General features: G+C 48.1%; 1 protein-coding gene across 1 annotated transcript; it reads right to left on the minus strand.

Annotated features, from left to right (window-relative positions):
- Window positions 1-2,371: 2,371 nt before the first annotated feature.
- Window positions 2,372-3,533, minus strand: LOC117052204 (platelet-activating factor receptor-like). The gene has a single exon (XM_033158983.1). The coding sequence runs from the start codon at window positions 3,463-3,465 to the stop codon at window positions 2,419-2,421; it is 1,047 nt and encodes a 348-aa protein (XP_033014874.1). The 5' UTR covers window positions 3,466-3,533; the 3' UTR covers window positions 2,372-2,418.
- Window positions 3,534-10,364: the final 6,831 nt, after the last annotated feature.

Below are 10,364 nucleotides of genomic sequence, written 5' to 3' on the forward strand. Positions count from 1 at the left end.
TGTTTTCATTGATGCTTTTGTAAAAGGGGGGGGAAAGGAAATGTGCTCATGGTCAGTTCACTGCCACCTCCTGCTTCAGAAGCCAGCACACAACTGTCTGTTGCAAAAAAAAAAAGTAGATATCTACAGCCAGAGTTGCCAGCTTTTCAACCATTCCCTGTATCTGTGCCTTCAATAGTAGCAGGAGCTCCAGCAATTACAATTTTTCTCTGTTTTGATTACGTTATATTCTGGTTAATGTCAAAATGGACTTCTTGGTGGTTTACAAGTACACAAATCAATTCAAACACTAAAATATGAAAACCAGTCAAAACCTTGGAATAGAAACGTGCATAGACAGTGTTGCATAGTGGTTACAGCGTCGGATTAGGACTTGGCCAACCAGGCTTCAAAAAAAAACCCACTCAGTCATTGAAGCTCACTGGGTGACTTTTCAGCTCGTCAATGTCTCTCAGCCTAACCCACCTCGCAGGGTTGTTGTCAAGGATAAAATGGGGAGGGGGAGAATGATGTAGGGTGGAATGGCAGGGTAGAAATGTAATGATAGATAATTAAATAAATAAAACAGGCAATAAAGCAATCTCATTAAAACGACACAGTAATTAAAAGAGGAGGCTCAGTCAGGAGGTTATGGGAATGTCTGGGTAAAACCTGTGGCAGTGATCTGGTCCGAGTTTAAAGGCACAGCAACAAGGGTGTGTTTAAAAAGCTGACAACTCTACATACAGCAGGCCAAGACAATGTTTCGGTCCTTTCTACATTTTTAATCTGTGAAGCACCGGCATCTTTCAGTCTGGCCTTCCTTCAGAGAGTGGGCCAAGCCAAGGCAGATGCTTGGTGGGTGACGCACCACTGAAAGCCAGCAAAGCAAGCTGGAGGTCATTTCCAAAAGTCACAGCAGGTAAGTTGTGGTGAGGGAAGCAAGAAGCCTACACTGGGAAGGCTAAAGAAACAGGAGAAGCTGACCCAGGCAGAGATGATGCGATGTGCAGGAGCAGGTGCTTCATTGTGCAATGTATGTGAACAGTAAAAGGACGTTAATGTAAAGGGAGAGGGGGGGAGTGGAGGGTGGCCTTGCGTCCTGCAAGACAGCCCTCCACTTCAGGGGTGGAGGACCTCCATGATTAGGCCAAGTCATGGAGGATAAGACTACCAAGGGCCTCCACTCCGCCTCTGAAGGCCAGTTGCTGGAAATACAGGAGGGCAGAGTGCACTTGTGCTCAGGTCCTGCTTGCATGCTTCCCTTTGGGGCATCTAGTTGAGAATAGGATGCTGAACTACATGGGCAATCGGTCTAGAGTCCAGCAGGCTTTCCTTATGTTCCTATGTCAGCATCTGGAACACCCTGAACCATATCCGGCCAACTAAGAGTTGGCACGTTGTCATCGTCCCCCTATTTGCCAACTACTAACCTAAAACAGGGGTTGGGACATTGGTTCCAGCCACCAGATTCTTATCCCCCTCAATCCCCTCAATCCCCATGGGTCAAATCTGACAGGTGGCTGGGGCCACCCACCTGTCAATCATCTGACATCACAACAACACGTGGTCCGTTTCTGCCTGCATAGTTTCAACGTTGGAGGCAAAGGCACAGGGCTTCCAACGTTCCACAAACAACACGTTGAAAGCCCCAACAATCGCTGAGGATTGGTGCATGTGGAGGTCAGTGCACAGGGATTTGCAAGTACCACTGATCAGCTGATCAGCACTTCCTGCAAAAAAAAACCCCCAACAACCTCAGCTGTGTCTTTATTTATCCCACGCCTCTATGAGAAGGTTGGGGAACCTGTGGCCCTCCAGATGTTGTTGCTGGACTACAACTCCCATCATCCCTAACCATTGGCCATTATTGCTGAGGCTGATGAGAATTGGCAGCCGACAACATTTGAAGGTCCAGAGGTTCCCCAGCCCTGATATATGACATCAGGTGGCCATCAGGCAGCTTGGTGGGGCTTGGCCAAAACAACCTTGCAGGCCAAATGGGGAAATCTGATAAGGCCTGTTTAGGCCTTCAGGCTGAAGATTGCATACCACTGAACTAAAATGATGAAGCCATCCAGGAAAATAACCTATTAACTGGAGCTTTGCAGTTATGGCCAGGTAATTCACTGTCTATTCCCATTTCCAGCTATTTCTGTGTGATCCTTTTAAAATTGTGCTTTGCCTCTGCACCAGTTGTGGATCACTTGACTTGACCATGGTTGGAAAAACCTGGTTGTATAAGCTCTGCCAACCCAACCCCCTTTCAACCTCATGAATTCCATGTGGGTGATAGACAGGGAAACTGTTCTTACTGGAACAGTATGGTTGGTATTTACAAGCCACAATCTGGTCAAAAAGAGGTCTGTAGGCAATATCAAATTCAAAATTATGGAAAGAGAGGCTGAGATAGTTCCATCTGAAGGACCTTCACTCCAGCTATGAGGAAGTTAAGGATGATGACCGAATATTGGGTGGAGATCTGTTTTCTGGTGGTGGTGGCGGCGGCGCTGAGGGGAGCGGGAGGCAGTGTGCAACCTTCCACACCATCGTCCACAAATCAGTCCGGAAGCGTTTGATGGAGAAGCAATAGATGAGGGGGTCAATGCAGCTGTTGAGGCTCAACAGAGCCACACTCAGCATGTGCAGGTTGTCCAAGAAAGACGGAGGGCCGCAGAAGGAACTGGCCATGCGGTCAGCCACCCAGGGAACCAGAGAAAGATGGTAGGGCGCCACACAGACCACAAATACCAGCAGCATGCCCAGGACCATGGCACGTGCCCGCCGGCGGTGCCCACCTTGGCAGGTGCCAGCTGAGGCCGAGAGAGATCTCATGATGGACATGTAGGCCCCTAACACAACCAGGAAGGAGGCCGCAAACAGAACCACCATGGCGCAGGCGTAACTCCTCCTCCCCGAGTGTTGTTCAAAGCATTTCATGCTAATCGCTTCCACCTGGTAGGTCTGCTGGGTCAGCAAGGAGGGGACTGCGCAGGCAAAGCACAGCAGCCAGGCCACAGCACAGCCCACGAGCGCCCCCTGGGGCCTGTTCAAAGCCATCTCCAGCTTGGCAACGGTACAGTAGCGGTTCAGGCTGATGAGCGTCATGAAGGCCATAGCACTGTAGGTAGCCAAGTAGTAAGTGGCTCCAGCCAAGCGGCAGAAGGCCTCTGGCAGCTCCCAATGCCCCTCAGCCAGATAGTAAGGGATCCAGAATGGCAGCGTGAGGTTAAAGATGATGTCCGCCAGTGTCAGGTTGATGAGGTAGATGCGGATAGCCTTCCTCACCCGTCCACTCTGTAAGAAGACCAGCAAGGCTGCCACGTTGCCTGGGAGTCCCACACACAACACAAGGCAGTAGACGGCCGGCACCAGGATGAACTGTATGGGGTCGTTGAGCCGGCACTGGCCAACCACTAGCCCGGAGGTGGTGGAGTTGTTCATCCCAATGCTGCCAGAAGAAGAGAAAGGAGGGAGTTTCGTCATCAGACCAAAACAAAGCAAAATTAATGAGGAAAGAAGGGGGCAGATAGGGAGATGGAGGTGGCACACCAGTTTGTGGGTGTTTATGGCTGGGGGGTGCAAAGCGCTTTGCAGATGGATAGTGTGGGTTCAGGCTGAACCAGATCGGCTGACACAACAACCTGAATGGATGAGTGATGGACAGGACATTTTTTTAGTGAAAGGACACGGTGGGTTAGTACATGGATGGATGGATGGATGGATGGATGGATGGATGTTTGGGCACAGACAGAAAAGGGATGAGCAAGACAGGCAAGACTGAAGAAGCCCCCCCCACACACACACACACACTGCAATAATCCTCCGAAAGTTTTAAGCCCAGGAAAAGCCCACTTGCATTCCAAGAAGTCCGACTCTCTCTTTCCAGCATGCTGCTCTGATGCTTGGAAGTTTCTTCTGGGCGAAAGGGCAGCACAGCTGCAAGGAGATGCCTCCAAGAGCTGCCACCCTTTGGTGGAGACATGGCTCCTGGCTCCAGCCAGCAGCTGCCGGGGCTTAGCGCCGGAAAGTCCCGTGCCTCTTCAGCTCCCGAAACAGTTCACCTGTTCTTATCCGAGTCTCACTGCCAAGCCAGAGCACAGCTGAAGCTGCCGGGAGGAGCTAAAACATTTAGCTTGGTGAAATCTCCCTCCCTCCCTCCCTTCCTCCCTCTCTCTTTCTCTCTCTCTCTCCTCCCCAACTTTGGCAGAGAAAAAAGGAAATGCAATCCAAAGCGTGGATCAGCTAATCAAAGCAAAAACTAGTTCAAGGTTTATTTTCCTTGGGTCAGAACAAGGGGGAACTAGGGGCAAGGTGGGAATTGAAATTTTGGGTGTCAAATTCAAATATATATATTATTCTTACAACAAAAATTCCAACTGAAAATTACCCCATCGAGGTTGAAGAAAGAAAGGTAGTTGTAGGTTTAATAGTAGCTGAATTATTATTTCACACACACACACACACACACACACACACACACTCCCACCAATAACATAATCAACTGTTTCTTGTCTGGTGGAGTGGAGAGAAAGATGATTTGGCTTTTTAATAAGGAAGTAAAAAAACAGCAAATACACCTGACACACAAAGACATTTTAACAGAAAAAATACCTAGTTCTTCATTATTAGCAAAATGTTTTATACTAAACTGGTCCTACACGCAAACATGAATTAGCCAGCATTTTACCAGATAGCTTTGGGGTGAGTGCTTCTTGCTGCCATACAGTTCTGCAAGGGAAACCACAACAGAATGAAATAATTTGGAACCAGACTGGTGTCTTGTGCCGTTTTGCCCAGTTGCTCACACCTGAGCACACTCACCTGTGCACTCACACTGGAGAAAATCACAGGCATCATTTTTCCAAGATCCCTCTAACATTCCATATCAAGCCTTCCTGAGTGTACATAACACTTAAAAAAATAAAATAAAAGCTAAATAAGTAGTAGTCTGAATTGGTCCCAGTTACAGTTGATGGATCTTAGAGGTTGCCAACCTTTCTCACTGTCCTTGCTCCTGTGCCTTTAGCGACAGTTCGGCATGTAGATCCTGAGCAGGTGGAGGGGTTCCCCCTCCCCATGGAGTTAACCATGAGATACCACCTGCAACATTTATATGGGTCAAGCTGCAGAGGAGCCAGGACAATAAAAAATGTTGGGGAATTCAGTGAATCTATTGCCCAGAAATGAGCTCCAGGACAGAGTCAATATCTTTCCGGAGCAGAGATTGGTGCTCCTAAATCAGCTTAGGTTCCATTCTTACCCAGCAAATGCAGCGAAAATCCTAGTGAGGGTGGCACGGTGCGTCTCGATGCGAATCTGCCTTTCTGTCTCTGCTTCCAGCAAGCCAAACTGCCCATGCACAAGAAGCCCACTTAAAGCCCAGCTTTCTGCAACATGCTAGCAAATGACTGTCATCATTTTTTGTGGTTATTTATCACAACTGAGTCATTTCGGTACCAGCTGGGCAAAACGCTGCAGGGATAGAGCAGGCAGGTGGGAAACAGTTGTCGATTTATTTGTAAAAGTTTTGAAAATCCAGCTTTGGCAGCACAAAAGTAGCTGGGATGGTTTTTTCTTCTTCTTCTTCTTCTACTGTTGGCTCAACATGTAAAAATGCAGGGTCAGGGGAGCTGGGCTTCAAAGCGAAAAGGGTGTGGGGTCTCATGGGGGGGTTCCCATTACAAAGGGTTAATTGATGAGATGGTTGAGATCTTTAAAATGCGACTGAGCATGGGTCTTGAGGAGGGCAGCTTTTCAGGGGGATGAAAGCACAGATGAGTTCAAATGGGAGCTACGTTTTGTCTGCCAGAAAGTTATAAACCTCTGCGTATGTGCACATGTGGCTTCATCTTGCCATGGCTGCAGAGGTGTCCTCAGGGCAGGAGACAAAGCATGACAGCTAATGCTAGCTTGGTCCTCTGTGATTTTGTCATATCCCCTTTTCATAGAATCATAGATCTGTAGACTTGGAAGGTACCCTGGGGATCATCTAGTCCAAACCCCAGCAATGCAGGAATATGCAGCTAACCCATACAAGGATTGAACCTGCAACCTTGGCATTATCAACACCGCACTGTAACCAACTGAGCTATCCAAGTTGTTGGCCATCATTTTATCATGTGGGAGCAAATGTCATACTCCGACTCTCTGGCATGGCCCCTGTTCTATGGGTGGGGCTGATTAGAGTTGTAATCCAAAACATCTGGAGGGCACCAGGTTGGGGAAGGCCAACACATATGTACCCACAGCAATGGGGTGGAGATAGCATTGTTGGTTTCATTCAAATCAATTAAATTGAAATAGGATGCTAAGTCACTCTGGATCCAGCGGCCGTGGCCGGTTATATCCTGTGCTCTGGGCTTCAGGGGTTAAATTCTTCTTTGCCTACAGTTCGGGGTCTCTCTTTCATTAGATCCCTCACTATATCAGTTAGCTAAGCCCTTTTAGCAACTCTATGGCAATACCAGGGCTTCCGCCCACTAGCCCCTCCTGAGGGAACTCCAAGATACAAACTATCACCCTGCGGGTCAGTTTTGTCCTTTCCCCGAGTTCACCTCCTCATGAGCATACATAACTTGCTGGACCAAATGAACGACGATATTTTCTTAGCTCAACAATAAGAAGTCTTTATTTCTTTCAGAACATAACGGTTTCAGTAATGGTTTATAAGCTTAGTTTCATAACAGTGTAAACTCTTTCTTTCAGCATCATATACACATCTTCAACGTATCCTAACCTATCCTAACCTACCCACCACTATCCTGGCCCCACGCCCTCCTTCTTCCAGTCACCACCACTCCTCTCTAACGGCTGCTCCCTCCTTTTAAAGAGCGGAATATCCCACCTCCCAAGGGATATCTGCCACTCAAACTGGGGTGCCCATTAACTCCTAAAACACCGTGGGTTTCTGAAAATCCCTTAACTTAGATCCAATTCGTTACATTGGGGAACCCAGAAGAAGCGCGATTTGAGCGCTTCTGCGCATGCGCGAAGTGCACAGAACGCTTCTGCGCATCCAGGAGTCGCACGTGTTCCGGAAACACTTCCAGGTTGTGGGCGTTCACAACTCAAAGGTCCACAACACGGGGGGTACATAACCTGGGGTTCCACTGTATAAGCATCATTCTTGACCATCAGGTGTGCCCAGGCTAAGTTTATGGCATTGCCCAGTCATCATTCTCTCTCCGCCCCAAGCTACATATATTTCCACACTTCAGCAAGTGTACCCTTTATGTCAATGTCCACTCCCTTTTTGCAGAGCAAAGAGTGGCAGTTCTAATTTTAAAACCAAGCATGGAAGTGCTTAAGAAACCAAGGCTGGTGATGGCTGCTTTAGCATCTGAACCAGCACCTGAGGCTATAAACCTCCCTCCAACTCAATAACTAGACACACAATCAGGCAAATCCTTGCAGCTCCAACAGCCCACTTCACCCCAGTTGGCCCAGCTGACCCTTCCAAAAATCTTTCAGTGCTTTCTCCTTGGAAGTGGTGGCTGGTGCCCCATAGGGCAGAAGGCGGGGAGGCCAACAGCAGGTGGCGCCAGAGCCAATGACAGTCAGAGTTCTACAACAACGAGACTATTCCCACACACACACACCCCTTTTATTGCATGTTCATGATGATTTGTGCTCGATGCCATCAGCAAGGTCACACATGTTCTCGCTTTCAGTATTGTTTGTTCCTGCATTGGGGAAGCAATACAGAACAAACTAATGCAAAATAAATCCACCTGATGCATTTTAGTTGCGTCAATAACTTGTTGCAGAATACGCCCAAAATAAAAGACCAGTCTGGAGGGGCCCCAGGAGGAACAAGCTGGTGAGTAGTTTCATCCCTGGAACTGGCTATAAGTAGAAGGCAAGCAGGTGGGGGCTGGCTGGGGGCAGAGTGAGGTTGGTGGCGCAGCACCCCATTCACTCTAATGGACCATCCACCATTGCTCCTTGGCACCATCCTGCCGACCCAGGAAAACCTCAGAGTCTCACTCTAGGCATGGACAAGTCTATCGGTTTTGGTTTCTCTCAGGTTCTTGTTTTCCTACTCTTAAATTCAGTTCTCCACATTTCAACATCAGTTTGGTGGGGTGGGACCTCAAGAAAACTCACCAGCATTTCAGTCTCCATTTCTCCTAACATTCACATTTTTGCTATGCATTTTTCCTTCCATGTGTGTTATTTTCCCCCAATGTATCCATTCTTAATGCACAGTAATTGCATTTACAGTACACACTTCTTTGGCTGGAAAACTGCATTGCAAAATTCAGACAAGTGCGCCTTTTGAAGGATGACTGCACTTTTGGTTGACTTACTGTTTCAGAAACTGTGAATTAAGTAGATTTGCCTTTCAAGGCCAACTGTATCAAATGTCTCCCGCATCCCCAGAAGGAAGGCAGGTGGGGGCTGCCTGAGGGCAGACTAAGGTTGGTGGGGCAGCACCCCATTTGCCCTAATGAACCAGCCTCCAGCACATCCTTGACACCTTCCTGCCACCCCAGGAAAACCTCCAAGTCTCTTCCAAGTAACCTTCTTACCCTTCCACAGTGGTGGTCTGTATTCCCTGCTCCCACGGTGCGTTGCTCTCAAGAAATCCTGCTGTGTTCTCTCTGATGTGTAAGTCTTGATTTGCCCCCCTCCCCCAGTGGCTTCCCTCTATCTCTCTCCCCACACGCACAACCCTCCCTGTCAGAGGTTAATCCTTGCAATTGTGCAGACAGCAGCTGGCCATGGGGCAGTGCACCTGTGCATGTATGTAAAGCGGATTTCCCCCAAAGGAAACAGGAGTCAGAGTGGCATTGCTAGGGGTGGGGGGGACACCGGGAGGCCAATGAGTCTAACCCAGTATTCATCTACCCCTCACACATCTTGACCCATTGAACTGAGGCCATAGTGCAAGAGGAGAATCAGGGCGGCCAATGCATTGTGCTGCCTGCAGGGCAGATAGTGGCAGCTGGCTCAAGGAAGCAAGCCCAGCCGCACATGACCCCACAAGGCAAAAACGTTGATCTAGCATCCTCAGGGCAGAAAGCAGGCCTTTCTCTCACTTTTGTTGTTTCTAGGTTCCCCCCTTTTTATTTCTACAAATCTTGAGGTTCCCCCAAACCCACTGATATCTTTCTCTTGTGCCCATGGAGCTGTTTTGGGTTACATAAAAAATGCCACCCACCACCTGAAAATAGAGAAAACAATGTTGCCTTTAAAAAGAATCAGCCACAGTCCTTTAAACCTTTTTGAGAATTTTTTTCTCCCTCTCATTCCCCAAAATGACACACTTTCTGGGACGGTGCTTGGTTCCCCCCCCCCACACACACACACACTTCAGCCCTCTCCCCCATAATGCATGTTGCACACACACAATTGCTCTTCTCTTGGCAGAACTTGCATTGCAGGACTGTCAGCAGAACAGAGCACAAAGAAATGGGGAGAGGATATGAATCAGCACCGGAAAAAGGATATCTGCAAACAAAAGCATCTAGGTCGCCCACCATATCCTGCAAAGTTTAACAGTACAGTGCCTGGAAAGCTGAATAACCAAAGTGTGGGATTCCAGCAAAGGGAGCTCCTCTTATCTCCATGCATGCACACATATTCATCTGGTGAGCTGAAGTGAGTAGACTTGTCCCTCCCATGTCCCACTTTGGCATTTAGCTTTTCATCCTCCCTCTCTCCTTTCCTCTCACAAAAGGAAAGCACAAAAAGAGCATCACAGAACTGCACAATCATAGATTAGGAAGGTACCCTGAGGGTCATCTAGTCCAAACCCACCCCACCACCCCGTAATTCAGAAATCTCAACTCAAACATCCATGACATATGGCCATCCAACCTCTGCTTAAAAACCTGCAAGGAAGGACAGTCCACCGCCTTCCAAGGGAAGCTACCGGTATTTCATTTCTGAACAGTTCTTACCACCAGAAAGTCTTTCTGATGTTTAATCAGAATCTCCTTTCTTGTAACTTGAATCCATTGGTTTTGGTCCTCGTTTGCTCCACCTTCCATTTTGCAGCCCTTTAGATATTTGAAGATAGCTATCACATCTCCTCTCAGTCTCCTCTTTCCCAGGCTGAACATACCCAACTTCCTCAACCGTTCCTCATAAGGCATGGCTTCCAAACCCTTGATCATCTTGGTCAGCCTCATCTGCACATGTTCTAGCTTGTCAAGATCCTTCTTAAACTGTAGTGCCCAGAAATGGACACAGTACTCCAGGTGTGGTCTGACCAAGGCAGAATAGAGTGGTGCTATTACTTCCCTTGAACGAGAAACTATACTTCTGTTGATGCAGCCTAGAATAGCATTAGAGTAGTTTGCTGCTACAACACACTGTTGACCAGGGGTCAGCAAACTTTTCAAGCAGGGGGCCATTCCACTGTCCCTCAGACCTTG

The sequence above is a fragment of the Lacerta agilis genome, chromosome 8, assembly GCF_009819535.1.
Source record: "Lacerta agilis isolate rLacAgi1 chromosome 8, rLacAgi1.pri, whole genome shotgun sequence".
NCBI lineage: Eukaryota > Metazoa > Chordata > Lepidosauria > Squamata > Lacertidae > Lacerta > Lacerta agilis.

Coding starts and splice junctions, on each gene's coding strand:
- LOC117052204 (XM_033158983.1), bottom strand. CDS start 3,465: ATGACGAAACTCCCTCCTTTCTCTTCTTCTGGCAGCATTGGGATGAAC.